Raw genomic sequence first — 19,805 nt, 5'->3', positions numbered from 1 at the left:
CTCTGACAGTTTGTGTCTGTTTCTGAGACAAGTGCATGTCTGCGTGGGTCTGTCTGTGACAGTGCATCTGTGGTTTCTTTCCGATAGGGTGGATGAATGTCCGTTTGTATTACTGTGACAGATTCTGGGTAGCTATTTCTGGATAATTTCAGTGACAATGCTGCATGTCTGCTGGTGTGTGTGTGTGAGAGAGAGAGAGAGTGCGACTGGGTGGATCCATGTCTGTTTTTGTGATACTGCCTATCTGTGGCTCTATCACATAAGTATATGTATGTCTTTGGAGCAGTGCATGTGTGTCTTGAGCGTCTGTGTGTCTTCCTGTGACAGACTCTGGGTCTCATTTCTGGAATAGTACTAGTCTTTCTGTGACACTGCATGTCTGATGGTACAAGTGTCTGTGACAAGTTTTGGTGGTGTGTCTGACAGGACATTTCTGTGTCCTTGTCATATGGCAGTGTAGGTGTATGTGAATCTGTCTGGAGTGCCTTTCTGTAACTGCATCACTAGTGTCATCCTGGGACATAACTCTGGCAGCATGCCTCCCTGACAGTGGATTTCAGTCTGTGACAGTACATATCTCTCTGTGTTTAGGACAAGCTCATGGGAATGTGTCTGGCAATATGTTTTTGTGTATTTCTCACATGGTACTTTACTGTGTGTCTTTGGAGTGCATGTCTGTCTTCCTGCAGCATGAGGCCTGTTATTTCCAAATTTGTGGCTAAGGGCATTTTACCACCTCTGAGCTCTTGCAGTCCTTGTGTGTGTCTCGTCCAGAAACACATCCCAAGCCACTACCACCCTGGCTTGCTCCTACCTGCAAGAACCACCCCCCCCCTCGCTATTCCAGATTCTGTACTTGCTGACTGGGTTCATGGCCAGGTCTAGCCAGGTCTGTCTATGTTAAGGGCTCCAAGGCAGTGGTGGTCAGGTTAGTCCTCCCTAACGGCTGAACAGGTTCTTCAAGGACCCCTGACTTTACTTCCCGGGCTGAGGACACCTGTCGCCTAGAGGGCTCTGGACCTGGTTTGAAGAGTACCCTTCGGAGACAGGGTCATGGATAACCACAGGCTGATTCTTAGAAGCCTTAGAAGGCCTGGCGTTATCTCTGCGCTAGTCTCGAGGCAGTGGCGGCCAACCAACTTCCTAGGAAAGGGAGCGGTGTATTTTTTTAAGTGTATATCTGCACATACAGACATATAAAAACAATGCCGCACAACCAAAACAAACCCGGTTGCTGCGAAAGGGATTCCTAAAACCAGTTTCTTCTCCACACGCGCCCCCCTCGTGCGCATGCAGACCCCGCCCCCGCGGAAGACACGGGCATGTATTTGCATAAAGGGGTACTTGAAACGTTGAGGGTGGTATGCAAATAAGGGCTGGCTCCGATTGGCTGGGGTACAGCAGGTGCTGTGTCCGGATTGATCAAAGCCAAGTGGGCGGGGCCGTCGCCCCGGGCGACTCTCTCGGGAGGCGCGTGCCCTGTCTCAGTAGCGTCAGGGCTGGCGCGCGCGGCCAATCTTAACGTTGCGCTCTTTGCCGGCCCTTCTGGGCCACCAGTCTCCTTACCTTCCATCCTGGCGCCCCCTAGTCCAGGTTCCCCGGACTCACTGCCCCGGGCGTCCACACCCTGCGGGCTCAGCGGGCTCAATCTGCGCAGCTCCTCCTCCATGTTGACTAAGCCTCTGCAGGGGCTCGCGGTGGCCCCCATGACTCCTACGCCGCTGCCAGGTGAGAAAGGCTCCCCCTAGTGCAACCAGGCCAGGCGGGCTGCAGTGGTTGAGGGCGGCGCGGGGCGGGGGGAGGGGGGAAGGGTCGCGGGTCGCGGCCAGCCTTTGCACGCCGCCACCCTGACTTCCTCGCCTCCGCCTGCGTAGGAGGCAAGGATCGGGAAGCGTTCGAGGCCGAGTACCAACTCGGCCCCCTCCTCGGTAAGGGGGGCTTTGGCACCGTCTTCGCAGGACAACGCGTCACAGACCGACTCCAGGTATCCACCACGAGGGTCTTGGGAGGGCCAGGTGTGTGTGTGGCGGCGGCGGGAGCCCCGGGGCCGGGATGCTAATTGACCACGGAATGAGCCTACACTGTGTGAGTGGTAGGGTCATGAGGGCTGGGATCCGGTTGTTGAGGGTGTCCGAGTGCGCGCGCGCGGATGCGTGCACGCATGTGTGTGTGTAAGTCCAGGTGGGTATATGGGGGAAGGGAGAATTTTCAGGGCAAGAATTCTGGAGGTCCAGGGGAGTGAGACTGGGGAGTGGGGATTCATGAGGACTCTAGACCTTGGGATCTGGGAGAGATGTATATATATGGGGAAGGTGGGGACCTAGAGCTGAGATTTTGGGGGATTTTGGAGTCAGGTGTCCAGGGTGGAGTCGTGAGGTCCAGCACCCCGCTACAGGGTTGCGGTATCCTGGGGCTAGATAGGAAGATCAAGGGTTTAGGGTGTTAGGAAGTTCAGAACTCAGCACCTGGCGTGAGGGATCCTGAAGCCTGAGAAGGGAGAGCCCAGGGCCAAAGATGGTGGGAGAGGTGTACTTGGTTTTGGAGACTTGGAAGGGAGAAGCTTCAGCTCATTTAGGATTGTGGTGTGTGTGGGGGGGGGGCGGGGGGGGGTTTGGGACCAGAAAGACTAGGGTGAGGGTCCAGACTGGGAGATGTCTGGGGGTCATCTGCTGGCCCCCTCACCTCAGCCTGCTTCTTCAGGTGGCTATCAAAGTGATCCCCCGGAATCGCGTGCTGGGCTGGTCCCCCTTGGTGAGTATCTTTGGAGTCCTTTTTGACCTGGCGACGCCATCTCTGATGGTGGATTTCACCTTGCTATGGTTTGTATGACTCCTTGGGCCCTGTAACGGTGAGAAGAACACTCCTACCAGTCCATGTTTACTCCCCTATGGTGACATCTACACCTCCATACAGTTCTGACTCACCCCTGTTCCCCTAGAGCCCTGGATTCTCCCCTCCCACCCTCCTTTTTCATCCTCCTCCAAACATTGCCTCGGGGGCTGCCCGCAGGGCATGCTGGTGAGAAAAGAGGGGCAGAGGTCATTGGTTGCCATGGTGATGGTGGCTGCTTCTCTTCCACAGCTAGAGCTCTAACGGACAACTGGGCGGGTCTGGGCAAGTTGTAGGGGCTGGAGTGCCCCCTGGTGGGCTATGGGGAAACTGCGCCTGTGCAGGCCGTGGGACTCAGAGGGAGAAGGCGCGCCTGCGCAGTAGCGGAATTTTTCGGCCCCGTGAGAAAACCTGTCTGCGACTGTGCGTATCAGTAGATTGGCCGGGAGAGGGCCCCACCTCGGACAGGAAGACTGCTTCTGGCAGTCCATGTGTCCCCGCAAAGCTTCTAGCATGGGGTGGATTTTGTGGCCAGTAACATGTATGCCTTTTATTGAGCACTGACGGTATGCCTCAGATTTTGTTTCGTCATAAAAGCTTACTATGTTCCAAGCTCCACTAAGTACTTGTATTCAACACGGTTCTAGGTGCTTGGTGACAGTGACAAAATATCACATGATGACACTATTGAGTTTTGTTTATGCCGGTTTCTTTGCAATTAATTACTTTTAGCTATTTAACAAAAGTATTTTAGCACCTAGAATGTGCCAGGCACAGTTCTAGATACTTGGCAATATATTACATTTATTGAGCATTCTTTTTGGGCTGATCCTTTTCTACTAATTGATTTCACCTATTTAACAACTATACCAGGCACTGTTTCGGTGTTTGAGCTGTGTCAGTGAACAAAGCAGACAAACCATTACACAATAATAGTATTTATTGAGTGCTGTGTCAGATCCTATGCTATAAAGTGCTTTTTATCTATTTAACAAACATTTATCAAGCACCTACTGTGTGTAAGGTGCTATTCTAGTTTCTTTGGAGATGTCAGTAGACAAAAACAGATAAATTACTACAAAGTAGTGTTCATCAGTTGCTTCTGCTTTTGTTAGGAATCACTTTCATTTATTCTTCAAACATTTACTGAGGAAATTCCCTGGTGGTCCAGTGATTGACAGTCAGCACTTCCACTGCTACTGCTCAGATTCAGTCCCTGGTTGGGGAACTAGAATCCCAAAAGCCATAGGGTATGGCCAAAATAAAGAAAAATTTACTGAGCTCCTATTACATGCCAGATGTGCATAGACTTTGGTTTTTTTAATTTTTTTGGTTTATTTTTAAATTAATTTTTATTGAAGTTAGTTGATTCACAGCATGTTAGTTTCTGGTGTACAGCAAAGTGAATCAGTTATACATATATCCACTTTTTTAAGATTATTTCCCCATATAGTTCATTAAAGAGTATTGAGTAGAGTTCCCTGTGCTATACAATAGGTCCTTATTAGTTATCTACTTTATATATAGTAGTGTGTATGTGTCAATCCCAGTCTTCCAATTTTCTCTCCCTCACCCCCCCCCACCATAGGCTTTGACTTAAATCAACTTCCCAATGGCTATATGAGTTTAAGCCCTTAAGATGAGAGAACTGTGGGCCCAGGAAGGAAGAGGGTTGCTTAAGGCCACATAGTCAGGAGGCTGAGGACCTGTGATTTAAGTTGAGATCATAGATCTGAGAAGTCAGCCTCAAAGCTGCTACCCTGACATCTGTGTTCTCTTTTCTCTCCCTGCTTCCCCCCACAGTCAGATTCAGTCGTATGCCCACTGGAAGTGGCACTGCTATGGAAGGTGGGTGCAGGTGGTGGGCACCCTGGTGTGATCCGCCTGCTTGACTGGTTTGAGACACCAGAGGGCTTCATGCTGGTCCTTGAGCGGCCTCTGCCTGCCCAGGATCTCTTTGACTACATCACAGAGCAAGGCCCGCTGGGTGAAGGCCGAAGCCGCTGTCTCTTTGCCCAGGTAGTGGCAGCTGTTCGGCACTGCCACGCCCGTGGAGTTGTCCATCGTGACATCAAGGATGAGAACATCCTGATGGACCTCCGCCGGGGCTGTACCAAACTCATTGATTTTGGTTCTGGTGCCCTGCTTCATGATGAACCCTATACTGACTTTGATGGTAAGTAAGGCTTCCCTAAATCTCTGGAGGGAGTTTTCACCTTTTATCTTTTTGGCCTCTTGACTTTTGACCTCCAATGCTGGGGTGTTCTGTAACCCTTGATCTATAGTGTACCTTTATAATGTTCTTGGTTTTTAATATTAAGTACTTTCAAGCCTTGCCCTCTAATAAAGTCCATCCTCTGATAATGCCCTGGTCTTGTTCTGGGCTCTTATTCTGATGAGGGGATCCTATTATTACCCTGAGTAGTCTTTTTCTGGTAAGGAGGTCCAACTGTATCTTTTAAGTGCTTTTATTCCAATGAGCTTCTATTCTGGTGAGGGGACCATGCTCATATAATGAGTTCTCTTAATTCTAGTGAAGGGACCAAATTTCTGGAGAGGGTGGGGTGGGAGAAGGTCATTATCAGAAAATGGTCTAATCTGTGGTTTGCGTGCAGGGACAAGGGTGTACAGTCCCCCGGAGTGGATCTCTCGTCACCAGTACCACGCCCTGCCAGCCACTGTCTGGTCACTGGGTATCCTCCTCTATGACATGGTATGTGGGGACATTCCCTTTGAGAGAGACCAGGAGATTCTGGAGGCTGAACTCCACTTCCCTGCCCATGTCTCCCCAGGTGAGACTCACCCCCTCTAGCCCACCAGCCTTTATCCCTCCCAGGGACTGGTGCCTCCAACTCACTGCTAATCTCCTGTGTGCTTCTGATCTGCAGATTGTTGTGCCCTAATCCGCCGGTGCCTGGCCCCCAAACCCTCTGCCCGACCCTCACTGGAGGAGATCCTACTGGACCCCTGGATGCAGACACCAGCCGAGGATGCATCCCTCAACACTCCCAAAGAGGGTCCCACCCCTTTGGACTGGTCCCTACTGCCCTAGTGCTGGCTGGGGCTCCCGTTAGTTGACATAGTCATCCTGTGGCCATGCCACGGGGAAAGATGGTTATCTGTTGATCTGGTTTTACAGGTCTCTAAAAATCCAGTGTTAACTAGGGTCAGAGATTGGGGATCAGGGGTAAGAAGACATAACCCAAGTTTGCCCAGTTCCCATTCCAGTTCTTCTAAGGAGTCTTCTTTGTAGAACATATGCTCTCTTATTCTGGAGGGGCTCCTTCTTTGATTCTCGTTTTGCTAAGGTTGTTTATTTGGTTGAGGTTACTTACATTCTGAACCCCCAGGACTCTTATTCTGATGAGTAGTAACCCCTACACTGGCACCTCCTGCTACTACCACACAAACTTAGTTTAAATGCTCTGATTTGGGCAAGGGTGCTTTCCTTCCAATACCCCAGTGGCTCTTATTTTAGCAAAGGGACCCTTTCCCCTAGCCCCGGGTCCCATAGTCAAGCTGCTTGCCTGCCTCAGCCCAGGGTTGTTTATTCTGGGGGAGGTAAGCCCTATTGTTGTCCCAGGGCTTTTTTTTTGGTGAGGGGACCCTACTCTGTTATCCCAAGTGCCCTTATTCTGGTGAGGAGAAACCCCACTTTCATGATTTGGGAGGGAATGGGAGATGGACACTACTAGAGTCCACTAGGTTGGGGTGGATGGTTTTTGGGGGGAATGGGGTGGGGGAAATAAGTCTTGTTTGTTCTCCTGGGGCCCCACCCTCCATCTTTTTCAGATTCTTGCTGCCTCCTTCTGAGCCAGGGTTGTCCAGTTGCTGAAATGTAAATACTTATTATTGGGGAAGGGGAGCTCCAACTGTTATCTTCCTCTTCCTTCTCCCCCTGCCTGGATTATTTAAAAAGCCATGTGTGGAAACCCACTATTTAATAAACGTAATAGAATCAGAAGTGACTGGCCATTTGTAGATGCAGTGAGGCATTCGTGGAGCATCTACTGAATGCTGAACCAAGAGGGAGATGGATTGGATCTCTCCTTTGTCTGCAGGAAGCCTCAGTCTTGTGGTACCATCCTGAAGATCTTTTATGGGTTCCTTTAAGGAGGATCACTTTCCAGGTGGTGCTAGGGGTAAAGAACCCGCCTGCCAATGCAGGAGATGTAAGAGATGTGGGTTTGATCTCTGGGTTGGGAAGACCTCCTGGAGGAGGGCAGGACAATCCACTCTAGTATTCTTGCCTGGAGAATCCCATGGACAGAGGAGCCTGGTGGGCTACAGTTCATAGGGTCACAAAGAGTTGGACGCGACTGAAGTGACCTAGCATGCAAGGAGGACCACAAAGAAAAACTTGATTTTCCCCTCAATTCGTATGTAGCACCCAATATGTGCAGAAGGGCTCCTCTGGAGATATGGTAGACATTGAAGACATCTGGAACACACTCTCAAGTCAATGGCCAGTTCAGAGGCAGAAAAAACCCCTTTCCCCCAACCCCAGGGGAGGAAATCCTCCTCCATGGGAGAAGAAAAGCCCTATTTGGGCACTGGTGGGGGTGTGGTGGAGGTTGAGCACTGATAGGAATCCTCCTAGCCCTTGTTTTCTAATAACATCCAAGGTGTAGTCACCTGCTTTGCCCCAGCCTTCTCACCTCTCCCTTGTCTTACCTGCTCATCCCTCTAATCCTTAACTCTTGACTTAACTTGCCCTACCCTAATCTTGTCCTGACCTCAGCTGTACCCTTTCTTGCCATGCTTTCAAAAGATGCGCGCTGCGTGCTAAGTCGCTTCAGTCACGTCTGACTCTTTGCAACCCTATGGACTGTAGTCTGCAAGGATCCTCTGTCCATGAGATTCTTCAGGCAAGGATACTGCAGTGGGTTGCCATGCTCTCCTCCAGCGGATCTTCCCTACCCAGGGACTGAACCCAAGTCTCTCAGGCTTCTTGCATTGGCAGGCAGATTCTTGACCACGTGCCACCTGGGAAGCCCCTAGGGAATTACCTGGCGTCCAGTGGTTAGGGCTTGCTGCTTTCACTGCCTTGGCCAAGGTTCAGCCTCTGGTCGGGGAGCTAAGATCCTGGAAAGGCGCGGCCAAAAATAAAGCTAAGTAAGCCCCTCACCTCCTGGCTTACCTATCCCCTTCTCACTTATCCATTCTAAATGGTGACTCAATTGTCTTCCCTTCTCAGTCTCAACTCCCTTGTGCCTTTTCACTAGCGTATCCTCAACTGCCCTGCTTGCTTATCTGCCGGACCATCACCTGCCCCTGACCCCTCTCACTTCCCTTCCAGAGGCCTGCGGGCTCTCCAGAGGGCGCAGGGTGCGGTGGGGGGTGGGGAGCTCGCCAGAAGAAGGGAAAAGAACTTCAGGCCAACCGGGAAAGACCCAGGAGTTTTGATGCAGAAAGGGCGGTGGCAATAAAGAGCCAAGATAGGAGTCAATGAGACGAGGAGACAGAATGAGCTGGTGATATGGGAAGACGAGGGTGGGATTAGTAACGGGAATGGGCCAAAGGTTCTGTAAAGACGGCGGGAAACTGAGCCGGCTACATGCCCAGTCTCCGGATCCCGGTGGAATTTGGAAATTCTAAGGCCGCTTTTAAAACTAGCGGTCAGGACGGACGAGGAGAGCCAATGACGCGGTCGGCCTCTCGCTCGCCCCACCCCCACTGGGGAGGCCCGGAAGCGGAAATGACGGATGCGGAAGTGATCGGCTGTTGCCGAGGGGACGGGCCAGGCAGATGCCAACATGGCAGCTGTTGGGTCTGGTGGTTCCACCGCGACGGCCGGGCCAGGGGCTGTCTCCGCAGGGGCGTTGGAGCCTGGGGCCACGACTGCGGGTGAGACAGGTTGTGGCTGAACGGTCAGCGGCGCGCCGGAGGTCGGGATCTCTGGGGGATTAGAAAGATTCTTCACTAAGGCGAGAGGGAGCATCCCGTATGGACCGACCTATGTGTGTGTGGGGTAGAGGGGAGGAAGTGTGTTTTGGGGGCGGGGCAGAGACCATTCCTGGGAAGATGTGGAGGTCCTTTCTGCAAATGGAGTGTAGAGACCATTCTGAGTTGGAGAGGGGTATTTCACTTTAAAGAGGCTAAGACCACTGAGACCATTCTCAGGGTGTGTGTTGGGGGGGTCCGTCCTTATACACGGGAGACACTTTTCTGAGAGCGGGAGAGTTTTTCCTTACAGAAGAGAGGGTAGTGGTTTCTTCCTAGTAAAGGGACAGGGGCTGTTGTGAGTTAGGGTGGGGCGGCTTTTCCCTTATAAGACTTAGTGCATTTTGAAGATAGGGATGTCCATTATATGGGGAGAAGAACGTTCTGGGGGTCCCTTCCTAATGGAGGTAGTTCATTGTATATTGCAGTGAACAGACAGTTTTCCTTCTATGGCGGAGAAAGGACATTCCGAGGGTGTCAGGCCCTTCCTTATAGCGAGGAGAATTGATTGTGAGTGAGTAGGACAAGCGATAATTCCTTGGCTGGAGGTAGGGGTATGCCGTGGTGGAAGGATGATTGGTGTATAGGGAAATATTTCCTTATATTGTTAAGGGACCCAGACCATTGTTAGTGGAGAAACCATTTACTCTATGGTGTTCAATCCTTTGGACAGTAGAAGAATAATTTCTTGTATTTGTTAGACCATTCTGGGTCAGGGAGGAATCAGTCATCATAGGAGGGAGGGGTTGGAGAGCCCATTCTGAATGTGAGGGAATAGAGTAATTTAGATAAAAGAAAGACAGTTCCTAAATCTTTGGCTTGTTCATCCATAAAGTGAGAATACTGATAGTTCCTTTGGAGATCAGAGCTGTGTAGGGGTCTGTTGAGGTGATCCATATAAATCCCTTATCCCAGTGATAGGCACCCAGTAACACTCAATAAATGTCAAGGAAGCAGTTGGTATTCTGCCCAGGGCAGGGTTGCTTCTCACCCAGGAGAGGAAGAGAGAGGGCTGAGGTGGGTGTCTAGGACCTGGCCCCCCTATTTCCTGACACCTCAGCAAAGATTCCAGGTATAGGCTGGACAGGGTGAGGCCCACTTCTCGCATTTTGGCTCTTCCTGCCAGTGGCTGAAGCAGTGGAAGCTGGCGTAGGGATCGGACCCACATGGGTCAGAATAGGCAGGCAGAAGGAAGAAGTAGTTGTGGCTAGGAGGATCCTGCTTGATAGAGGGGAGAGTGATGGTGTGGTTATGCCACAACAGCTTCTGATCCCTTCTTCCCCCTTGCTCCTTCCATTCCCCACAGCTCACCGGCGCCTCAAATACATATCCCTAGCCGTGCTGGTGGTCCAGAATGCTTCCCTCATCCTCAGCATCCGCTACGCCCGCACATTGCCTGGGGACCGCTTCTTTGCCACCACTGCTGTGGTCATGGCTGAAGTGCTCAAAGGTCTCACCTGCCTGCTGCTGCTCTTCGCACAGAAGAGGGGTATGAGCCAGGGAGAAGGGTCTCATTGGAGTCTGTGGAGGGTACTCTGTGTGTTTGTGTGTGTGTCTGAACCCACATGGACAGTTTGTTGGGGGAGTATTTCTGTGTCTATGAAAATTCCTGGCAACTGTGGAAGTGCAGCTTGGCTGCCTTGTACCTCCAGCTATGAGTAGCTGCATCCACATTTTTATACCCCTAACTCCCCAGGAACTGGCCCATAAAACACTGAAGGAGGGAGATGGTCTGTCCCTATAAGGTAGCAGGTGACCCTTACATAATGGTTTATTGATTTCTCTTTAACTTTTCCTTATGGAGAATTTCAAATACAAAATCAACGAAAATGAGGAAATAATAAAATAACTATGTCCTGTCACACAAATTCAACAATTATCATCTCATGGCCACTCTGCAATTAAATAGATAATCATCAGTTATTATCCACTCACTACCAATCTATGTGTCTGTTTACCTAACCCCCACCATGTTATATTGAAATATGTTCCACATGAAGAATTATTTTGAAATAAATTCCTTCTTACTATCTTGAGTAAATATTTTGGTACATTAAAAAAAATAACTGCAATATCTTGAAGTCATACATCAAAAATTTAATACTTTTTAAAGTTAACAAATAATCATATACCCAGTCAGTGTTCAAATTTGTAATGATTTCTCAAATATAAAAGTTTTAAAAACTTTGTTTGAATCAGGTTTATATAAAGTCAGTGCTTTGAAAAAAATAAAGTCAGTGCTTTGTAATTGGTTGGTGTCTTCTGGGTCTGCTATTTCTAGGTTTCCCTCTCAACTCTTTTTTTCTCTCTCTGCAGTTAATTTGTTGAAGAAACTAGGTCATTTGTCTTATAGACTTTGGGTAGCCTGAATTTTGCTGAGTGCCTCCCAGTGGTCACATTTCACATGTTCTTCTGTCCTGTGTGTTTCCTATAAGTTGTTGGATTTATTTACTAATTTAATCACCTCCCTAAAGGCCTTCTTTTTAAATGATTGTTGCCCAATCATTTCTCTATAAAGGCCTCAAATGTGGCTCTGCCTTAGGTATTTACACTGCAGAAAACATTCTCACCCATTCATTAGCTCCAGGACACTGGGAGGCAACAGTTTAGGTACTCACCTCCTGTGTTCTTGATTGATTCTGAGAAGGTTTGAGTGAACACTGTGGCAGGCTCTATTCTGACTTGTGGAGGTAAACATGTTAGCGGTGGAGACATACATCTTGCCCTCAGGGGGCTGGTATTTCAGACAGAAACAGCTACAGGTTAATCACAGGCTTTCATCTCTTATCTATGATTTCAGCCTGTCCCCCGCCCAATTTTTTTTTTTTTTTTTTTTTAGTTTTCTCATCTGGCATGAATGTGTCCATGAGTCACTGCAGAAATATGAATGTGCTTGATTATGGTGTGTAGCCCCACATGTGTGGTGTGTGCTATGTGAAATATATAGCATGTATATCATGTTACCTTTCCAATACTTGGACATTTTTGAACACCCAAACCCCTGGGTGCAGGGGATTTGGGTAAGGGGTTAGAGATCAATAATTACTCCTGGGACTTAATGCCATGAAGGGCAAGGACAGGGTTTTGTGAATGAACATCAGGAGTTCCTGCAATAACCATGTACAGTGGTTGTGGGGTTTTCCCTGAAGAAGGATACTCAGATGAGCCTTAAAAAATGAGCTGCAAAAAAGTAGGGTGAGATTTGTAAAGGTCTTCTTATATAGGAAAGTATTCTCATGAATTGACTGGAGCAGATCCCAGCCACACTTTCTGCTTCATAGTCAAACCTGCACTCTTCCATTTGACAGGGGCAACTGCTTGATGTGTGGGAGGCTGACGGAAAGCAGCGGCCAAGTGGAAGATTGTCCCTGCTCTCAGGCTAGGAAGGATCTAGGAAAAGTCTAAAAGCTCAGTATGAAACAATCCTTCTTGGTAAACAGCCTTCCACCCACCTTCCTAGAGCATCTACTTCACAAGCTCCTAGTTAGTGATGATAGTTTCATTGCACACACTGCACTGAGGGCTTGCCCTGGGGCTTTGTGCCAGGGAGGTAGGCTCTAAGATGAGTGATGAAATATGGTCTGTGGTTCCCAGACTGAGTATCCAAAAGGCTTGCTGGAGACGTTGTACTGTAGAGAAACTGTGAGCACAGACCTCATTCTAGCCCTCAGGAAGTCAGTGTGGTGGGGAGACACAGGACCAGGCCCACTCCTGTCCTTTAGAGGATCCCCATCTTTTGGTAGTCAGTGCTAAAAAGGGCTCTCTTCCCTCCATCTAGGTAACGTGAAGCACCTGGTTCTTTTCCTCCATGAGGCTGTCCTGGTGCAGTACATGGACACACTCAAGCTTGCAGTGCCCTCTCTCATCTATACCTTGCAGAATAACCTCCAGTATGTTGCCATCTCCAACCTGCCAGCTGCCACTTTCCAGGTGAGCCCAAAGCCCAGCATGGCCCCAGAAGAACTGGCTGGGGTGGGAATATAGGATGTTGGGGAGGAAGTACTGCAAAGTGCAGGGGCTGTGTCTCCTGTGGAATGGCCTTGGCTCTTCCTCAACCTCAGTTTCCTCATCTGTGAGAACTGGAAAGGGAAATGGTAATAGTAGCTACTCACTGGGATGCTGGAATGATTAAAAGAAATAATATCTGTGAAGAGCCCTTGGTTGGTGATGGATAAGCTTTAGGCTATTTACAGGTGGCCTCTTTAATTGGTTAAAGAGCCTGGATTCTGGCGCCAGGCTGCCTGGGTTCAAATCCCAGCTCTGCTACTTTCCAGCTGTGTGATATTGGGCAAGTCACTTAAGCTCTCTGTCTCATTTTTAAATTGGACATTGCAATAGTACACTTCTTATGTGAGGATTAAATGAATTCATATGAAGTGCTTAGACCCACACCTGGCACACACAGTAAGCTCTATGTAAATGTTTACTGATGTTATTTCATGATGGATTCATTTGTATCAATGTGTATTTATCAAGACCTCCCTCATCTGGATGTTTACAATTCATTCGTTACGTGCTGTGTGAGCTACTTCAAATATGTCAGTCGTATTTACAGATGATTATGTCAGGGCTCAGATAAGGCAAGTGCTTCGTCCCTTTTCACACAGCTGGGACACGGGGTTGGGATGTGGACTTGGTTGTGGCCCGGGGCATCCTTGCACAGCCATCCTCCAGTGTACTTTCTGGGAGGCACCTCAGAGCTGTGTAGTCGCATCCCAGTCAGTGGCCAGTGGCTGGATATCTTTGCTGTTTTTATGGTCATCTACTTACTCTACCCTGTCCCTCCATTGTGCCTGGGGGCCCACAGTGGGCGCCATCCCCCATGTGCACATGTTGGGGGTCGGGATCAGCCCTCAGTGCCTCCCACATGCCACTCGCAGGTGACGTACCAGCTGAAGATCCTGACCACAGCACTGTTCTCCGTGCTCATGCTGAACCGCAGCCTCTCCCGGCTGCAGTGGGCCTCCCTGCTGCTCCTCTTCACTGGCGTCGCCATTGTCCAGGCACAGCAAGCTGGCAGTGGGGGTCCGCGGCCACTGGATCAGAACCCTGGGGTGGGCCTCGCGGCTGTGGTGGCTTCTTGTCTCTCCTCAGGCTTTGCAGGTGTCTACTTTGAGAAGATCCTCAAAGGCAGCTCAGGCTCCGTGTGGCTGCGCAATCTGCAGCTGGGCCTCTTCGGCACAGCCCTGGGCCTGGTGGGGCTCTGGTGGACTGAGGGCACAGCTGTAGCCCGCCGTGGCTTCTTTTTTGGGTATACACCTGCTGTCTGGGGCGTGGTGCTCAACCAGGCCTTTGGTGGGCTCCTGGTGGCTGTTGTCGTCAAGTATGCTGACAATATCCTCAAGGGCTTTGCCACCTCCTTGTCCATTGTGCTGTCCACTGTTGCCTCCATCCGCCTCTTTGGCTTCCATGTGGACCCATTGTTTGCCCTGGGCGCGGGGCTGGTCATCGGTGCCGTCTACCTCTACAGCCTGCCCCGAGGTGCAGCCAAAGCCATAGCTTCTGCCTCTGCCCCCGCCTCCGGGCCCTGCACTCACCAGCAGCCTCCCGGGCAGCCACCGCCACCACAGCTGTCTTCCCACCATGGAGACCTCAGCACGGAGCCCTTTCTGCCAAAGTCAGTGCTGGTGAAGTGAGGGCTGGTGGCAGCGAGGGGGGGAGACAGGGAGGGACTCTGGGTGGAGGGTGTTGGGCATCTGCAGGATTCAAGTTGCCACTGGGGCCTGGCTCCTCTGGGGTTGGAAGGGTCTTTTCTTCCAGGTCACTGAAATTTCCAGAAGGGTGTGGGACTAGGGCAGGGCATCACATGAACCCTTCCGTGTAGCCAGGGGTTTTTAGAGCTGCCTCCTCTGCCCCAGTCTAACCCCTCAGCCAGAGGTGTCCTGTCTCTCAAGCCTGGGAGAGTCCCAGCAATCCCTCCACATTTGTAGGGACAAACTGGACAAAAATTCTTCAGCTCTTTAGTAGTGACTGATGCCTACCTGTGGGGTTCTGATTCCCAGAGCTCGAGGCCTTCTCTCCTCCCTGGCAACTACACTGGATCATGTTAGCAGCTCAGTCTTTTTGTGGCCTTGGGGCAGCTTCCCTGACACAGGGACTTGAAAAAGGGCCTTTTATGAGCACCTAGGGAGAGAGGAAGGGGGATGAGAGCTGAGATTTTTGCATCAGCCCACTCAGGGGGAGGGTGCAGTAGGAGCCATTGGTTTGTAAGTGGTTTGGGGGTTTGTGGTGTAATCAGATGAATGATCCAGGGTGTGGGAAAAAAAGAAGGGAGGTCCTTGAAGTGGCCTAGTCTCATGGAATCTAAGACACTGTAAGCTGATGGATGTAGGGTTATTTTCTGAGACATCTGGAGAGGAAAATAAAGCTGCCAACCACAATTGTGATACCCCACTGGCTGTATGAGGCACCCTTACTTCATGTGGAAGGGTGTCTTTAAATTGCTGACATGTGGAACCTGCCCCCCTGCACTCCCCAAAGCTTATTAACCCCTTAACTGTCTCCCAGGGTGTGTGGGGAGTATGTGTGTGCATCTGTTTGTGAGTGCGTGCGTGTGCTTGCACATGAGAGATGCCTGGGCTGTCTTTGCTATATGTACATAGGGCCATTGGATCTTTATTTTTGATTAATTTGTTCTGATTTTTTGGTTTGTTTTTTAAGGGACTGTAATGAACAATGTCAGGATACCCAATGCCAAATAAAGATATTGTATTTATTTAGTCCACGTGTAGCTTTCTGACCCAGGGGACCCGCTCTCTCCGCGTGGGCTATTACTAACCTCGGACTACCAGCCTCACTAGTCACCCTCGCTTGCTCAGGATGCCCACCTGCCAGCCCACCCCAGCTCTCTTGTGTTTTTCTTTCCTTCCCGTTCCCACCACAGGTTGCTCACCAAGGTGAAGGGCTCCTAGCCGCTGGGACTGAAGACGCTGGCCTGGTCTCACTCTCCCTTGTTGCCCTGGCCCAGCCAGGACCAAACTTTCTGATCAGTATTAGTGGTGGGGAGAGGTAGACACTGAATCCCCTGTTCCCACCACCCCCTCCCATGCAGGGCTGACATGACTAAATGAGGGCCCAGACAGGACCCAACCACCTCAGCCTCCAGCCCCTACCACCCCCATGTCCCTGCTATCCCTACAGTATTTCTTAGGTGAGTTTTTGTAAATAAAACATGCTTTGCATCTTGCTGGTTTGGGTTGGGAAGTCTCAAAAGTGTGAGAGAGAGAAGGAAGCACTCAGGTCTCTTCGGCATGATCCACTGAAAAGCTTTTATTAAAAACCCGGGGGTGGGTGGGGGTGGGTGGAGGTTCAGTCTTGCTGCTTGGTTCGGGAGGCCTCGGCATTGGCCCGAAGAACAGCCCCTGGGGAGGGGTAAGGGCGCTGCTGGAAGAGGGGCCCGGCTGCTGTCGTGTCTGCACCAGTCTTGGCCTCATTCCGCTTGGGGAGTCCCGTTGACCATGTGCCCCTGGGGAGTGACAGAGGGTCAGGGGTGGAAATGTCTATATATGTGTAATATGTCAGGCACCCTCGCCCCCAACAAACGGGGCATGGAGATAGTGATGATAGAGATGAAGGGGGAAAGGAGATAGTGAGGAAGAAAGGAATGATCAGTGGTGCAGTGAGTCAAGGAAAAAGGAAGGGGTCTTGGGTGGTCGCTTACCGGGGTGCATCTGAGTATGAGCTGGGGTCCATGGGGTCTAATTCTTCATCCTTCCGGCTTGCTGCTGTGGAAGTACGTAGCAGAGTAAGGTCTTCCACAGGGGCACAAGGAGTCCCGTGTCACCGAGCTCTTCCATCCCCAGAAGTGGAGCCTGTGGTTGCCAGGCCCCAGGCTCTGGCACTCACGAGAGGCCAAGTGAGGGTTTCCTTACACTGTGGGCCCCTGGTGCCTCCCCGCCCTGCCTCACCCCAGCTTACCCTTCTTGCTCTTGGGGTAGGGAGCCAGCTCCTCCCGGCGATGGTGGCGCCGTTCTTTGCTTTCTTCTCGGTCGGCCTTGTCATACCCGCGGTCCCGGTCCCGCTCTCTCTCTCTCTCTACTTTGTCATAACCACGGTCCCGGTCCCTGTCAGACTTCTCATGGTTCCGCTCTGACTTCTCATGGCTGCGGTCTGACTTCTCATGACCTCGGTCTGATTTCTCGTGGCCACGGTCTGATTTCTCATGGCTCCGATCCAGCTTCTCCTCAACATCTGGGGACAGGAAAGCCTTGTGATCCTCCTCCCACCTCGGAACTCAGCAGCCTTGGCCTCCAGCAGCGTCGGCCTCCAACAGCCTCCCCTGCCTGGGCTGGGCCTTCTGGTCTTATCCGCCCCTCCTTGATCCACTAGAAGGCCCTGAGGCACCCTTGTATCTGCCAACTCACCTGCATTACTGCTCCTGAGCTTCTTGGCGGATTTGGTAACAACAGAGTTGGGGTCATGTGGGGAAAGCCAGGACACAAGATCTGTGTCCACATTCCAGTAGTAAGGAAGTCCGCTGTGAGGCAGTGGGGGGTGGGGAAGAGAGGGAAGGAATGTCATAGATCTCTCCTTGTAGCCTCAACCCGTCTCCCCCCAATCTCTGCCTATACCTGCCCCATTCCAGGACCCCACAGGGAAGAGCCCCGCCCCCAGATCTCTTCCCCAGTGGCCCCCATTTACCCCTACCCAGGGATAGCACAGGAAGGGTGAAGTCAGAAGTTAGCTCTTCCTCCTCACCCCCATGTCGTCAGGCTCACCAGGAAGGGTCAAACACCTTGTACCAGCTTGGTGGCAGGCCCTCCAACCGGGTAGCCTCATAGTCCACAGGATCGTCGTCATAGTCCTCAGCAATGATCTCTTCCTCTGGTTCTGGCAGGACAAGGAAGGGAAGAGGACAGCAGTAAGGACCAGGGAGATTCCCATCCTGCAATCAGGGCCTGGAGAGACACACTCACATTCACATGGGCTATGTGTGTGTGTGCACACCAGGTCTCACATGCCAGAGCAAATACTGCTCATGTTCCAAATCCAAGTATCCGAATATCAGGATTTACCAAAAAATTTACTCAAATCTGTTCTGTTTACAGGTACCACTACCCAAACTTATCTGGTTTCAGACTTTAGATACATTTAAAAAAAAAGTATCCATATTTATTCAGCTTCTGAGTTCAAATAGTATGTGACACTGTACTATGCAAATTTGGATAAAATCAGTTTCAACAGCAAGGGGTTTACCTAAAAATATGTCCAAATCTATTCAGCTTCCAAGGCTGGCAAATATGCGGTTTCTGACTCCTATATATTGACTAGCAAGTTTGGACAGCAAGGGATTTATCCAAATACTTCTCTGAATCTGTTCAGTTCCTAATGCCTGCAATAGTTGTCAGCTACTATCAACAGAATAAAGAACGGTGTATGAGTACTTGGACCTCAGTAGTCCTATCCAGATTTCACCCATGGATATAGTTAACAATGAAATGTATATGTCAGCAACAGCATAGTGCCTGTCACACAATAGGCCCCAAATTGATGTCAGCTACAATCATTAGTATTGTTAGTAAGATACATACAGTTAGTACAGGGCCTGGTAGCAAACAGCCTTAAAATAAATATCATATCAATATCATTATCAGTATTATTAATAACCAAAGATCTTTGTTTGGCACACAACAGGCTTGTAATAGATGTCGCTTATCAATAAAGTGAAAATAAGATGAGTTTTCTAGTACCTGGCACACACCTTAGCCCAAAATAGATGCCAGCTTTTACTATTATTGATAAATAAGGTATAAATACTAGCAACAGCAGCACAGTAGGCCTAAATGATAGATCCTATCATTACTTTATATACTGTTAACCACATGTGTATGATAAGCACTTAAGTAGACTCAAAATACATGTCAACTACTGACATGGTGAACAATAAGATATGGACAACGCACACAGTGCCTAGTTCCACAGCAGATCTGAAATAATGTTATCTACTAGTATGGTACAGAACAAAGTATCAGCACCCTGCCACCATACTTGGCCCACAGGAAGCTGCCATAGGTGTCAGCTTACTATTGCTATCCTTATTACACTTCCAGGAATTAACTGATGGGTTAAACTTTGGCTACAGAAGACCCCAAAATACACATCAACTGTCAGTATTAAGGATGAAATGTCTATTCCCCCCCTCCAAAAAAGAAATGTCTATTCCCCACCCCACCTCCCCTCCTCCTCATAGGAGAGAAGTAGGGGTCAGTAATACGTATTGTTAACAAGGAAATGCCTGCCGCCCCACTGCTTGGTGCACAATAGGCCCATGCTAGATATCAAGTGGCAGTATCCACAACAAAGTGCCTGTCAAGCCCGGCACATGGTAGGCCTCTCTTCTCTTAGTTCTCTCACCGGGCTCCAAATGTTTCAGGATGCCTCTCTTGGCCAAGCGGGTCTGCAACGCAACGGGCAGCGGCATAGTGGATGGCAGACAGGCCTAGGGAAGGACAGACAGACTGAAAAACAGCTCAGATGAGGACTGAATCTGGTTACAAGAGTAACCAAGCGCCTCCCCGCAGCATGTACTCAATCTGGACCCAAACCTACCGATCTACACTAGAAGGGAGACAGACCCTACCCGCTGAAAGGTGGAAAGGGTTGTAAACAGCAATATCACCAACACTCTCACCAACTCTGCTCTCCCAGGCCAGTGGCTCCAGCACCGGGTTTCCGTCCTAGGCCCAGGCTCCGCCCATCGCCCAAGGGGCCAAGCGCGGCTCCCCCGCGACCCAAAATGGTTTCACCCAACGTCCCCCAAAGACTGCTGGGTGGGAGGAACCAAAGCGCTGGGATGGGGGAGCACAGTGTAACATTTCCTCCAGCTCCAAAAAATGCACCCACCCCAACATTACCAATGCAGTGACGCAAGTAGTGGACGACTATCCAACTGGCCACCTCTCTCTCGTCGTCTCTATGAGCGCCAGGACCAGACGACTCTCTTTTCCCAAAGCACAGAATGAGTTTCTCTCTCCCCGAGCTTAGAGGTAACTGGGCGACGCTCACGTAGCGAAAAGATGACGCAAACCTACCTA

General features: G+C 50.2%; 3 protein-coding genes across 15 annotated transcripts; 2 read left to right on the top strand and 1 right to left on the bottom strand.

The window, feature by feature from the left end:
• The first annotated feature begins 2 nt into the window (after positions 1 to 2).
• PIM2 (Pim-2 proto-oncogene, serine/threonine kinase) lies at positions 3 to 6,793 on the top strand. The gene is made up of 6 exons (XM_043457789.1): positions 3 to 1,728; positions 1,875 to 1,984; positions 2,701 to 2,751; positions 4,633 to 5,005; positions 5,445 to 5,621; positions 5,718 to 6,793. Exons 1-6 carry the CDS (start codon positions 1,668 to 1,670, stop codon positions 5,879 to 5,881), a joined length of 936 nt encoding a protein of 311 aa, XP_043313724.1. The 5' UTR covers positions 3 to 1,667; the 3' UTR covers positions 5,882 to 6,793.
• Positions 6,794 to 8,520: 1,727 nt separating this feature from the next.
• SLC35A2 (solute carrier family 35 member A2) lies at positions 8,521 to 15,958 on the top strand. 6 transcript variants are annotated; one of them, XM_043458577.1, is made up of 5 exons: positions 8,521 to 8,676; positions 10,079 to 10,261; positions 12,551 to 12,702; positions 14,243 to 14,389; positions 15,656 to 15,958. In XM_043458577.1, the coding sequence occupies exons 1-5, from the start codon at positions 8,586 to 8,588 to the stop codon at positions 15,782 to 15,784; spliced, it is 702 nt and encodes a 233-aa protein (XP_043314512.1). In that variant the 5' UTR covers positions 8,521 to 8,585; the 3' UTR covers positions 15,785 to 15,958. The 6 variants fall into 6 exon arrangements, with proteins under 6 accessions (XP_043314512.1, XP_043314507.1, XP_043314510.1 ...); XM_043458572.1 differs by having other exon boundaries at positions 13,653 to 14,389; XM_043458571.1 differs by having other exon boundaries at positions 8,552 to 8,685; positions 13,653 to 14,389.
• A 68-nt stretch (positions 15,959 to 16,026) lies between these two features.
• Positions 16,027 to 19,780, bottom strand: PQBP1 (polyglutamine binding protein 1). 8 transcript variants are annotated; one of them, XM_043458578.1, is made up of 7 exons: positions 19,626 to 19,780; positions 19,126 to 19,210; positions 17,490 to 17,601; positions 17,136 to 17,248; positions 16,690 to 16,962; positions 16,433 to 16,496; positions 16,027 to 16,237 (listed from the first exon to the last, which is right to left on the bottom strand). In XM_043458578.1, exons 2-7 carry the CDS (start codon positions 19,190 to 19,192, stop codon positions 16,081 to 16,083), a joined length of 786 nt encoding a protein of 261 aa, XP_043314513.1. In that variant the 5' UTR covers positions 19,193 to 19,210; positions 19,626 to 19,780; the 3' UTR covers positions 16,027 to 16,080. The 8 variants fall into 8 exon arrangements, with proteins under 8 accessions (XP_043314513.1, XP_043314518.1, XP_043314520.1 ...); XM_043458583.1 differs by having other exon boundaries at positions 16,433 to 16,493; XM_043458585.1 differs by having other exon boundaries at positions 16,433 to 16,493; positions 19,403 to 19,757.
• Between the last annotated feature and the right edge of the window lie 25 nt (positions 19,781 to 19,805).

Source organism: Cervus canadensis, chromosome X, assembly GCF_019320065.1.
Source record: "Cervus canadensis isolate Bull #8, Minnesota chromosome X, ASM1932006v1, whole genome shotgun sequence".
NCBI classification, from domain to species: domain Eukaryota; kingdom Metazoa; phylum Chordata; class Mammalia; order Artiodactyla; family Cervidae; genus Cervus; species Cervus canadensis.
This window is presented reverse-complemented; position numbering and strand designations above follow the sequence as displayed.

Bases quoted from the DNA above. Each gene is read 5' to 3' on its own strand.
- PIM2 (XM_043457789.1), top strand. From the start codon at position 1,668: ATGTTGACTAAGCCTCTGCAGGGGCTCGCGGTGGCCCCCATGACTCCT. The intron at 2,752-4,632 runs GTGAGTATCTTT...TTCCCCCCACAG, and splicing joins TGCTGGGCTGGTCCCCCTTG to TCAGATTCAGTCGTATGCCC. The intron at 5,622-5,717 runs GTGAGACTCACC...TCTGATCTGCAG, and splicing joins CCCTGCCCATGTCTCCCCAG to ATTGTTGTGCCCTAATCCGC.
- SLC35A2 (XM_043458571.1), top strand. From the start codon at position 8,586: ATGGCAGCTGTTGGGTCTGGTGGTTCCACCGCGACGGCCGGGCCAGGG. The intron at 8,686-10,078 runs GTTGTGGCTGAA...CATTCCCCACAG, and splicing joins CACGACTGCGGGTGAGACAG to CTCACCGGCGCCTCAAATAC. The intron at 12,703-13,652 runs GTGAGCCCAAAG...TGCCACTCGCAG, and splicing joins TGCCAGCTGCCACTTTCCAG to GTGACGTACCAGCTGAAGAT.
- PQBP1 (XM_043458578.1), bottom strand. From the start codon at position 19,192: ATGCCGCTGCCCGTTGCGTTGCAGACCCGCTTGGCCAAGAGAGGCATC. The intron at 16,963-17,135 runs GTGAGTTGGCAG...TCCTGTCCCCAG, and splicing joins GCTCAGGAGCAGTAATGCAG to ATGTTGAGGAGAAGCTGGAT. The intron at 16,497-16,689 runs GTAAGCTGGGGT...GTACTTCCACAG, and splicing joins CTACCCCAAGAGCAAGAAGG to CAGCAAGCCGGAAGGATGAA.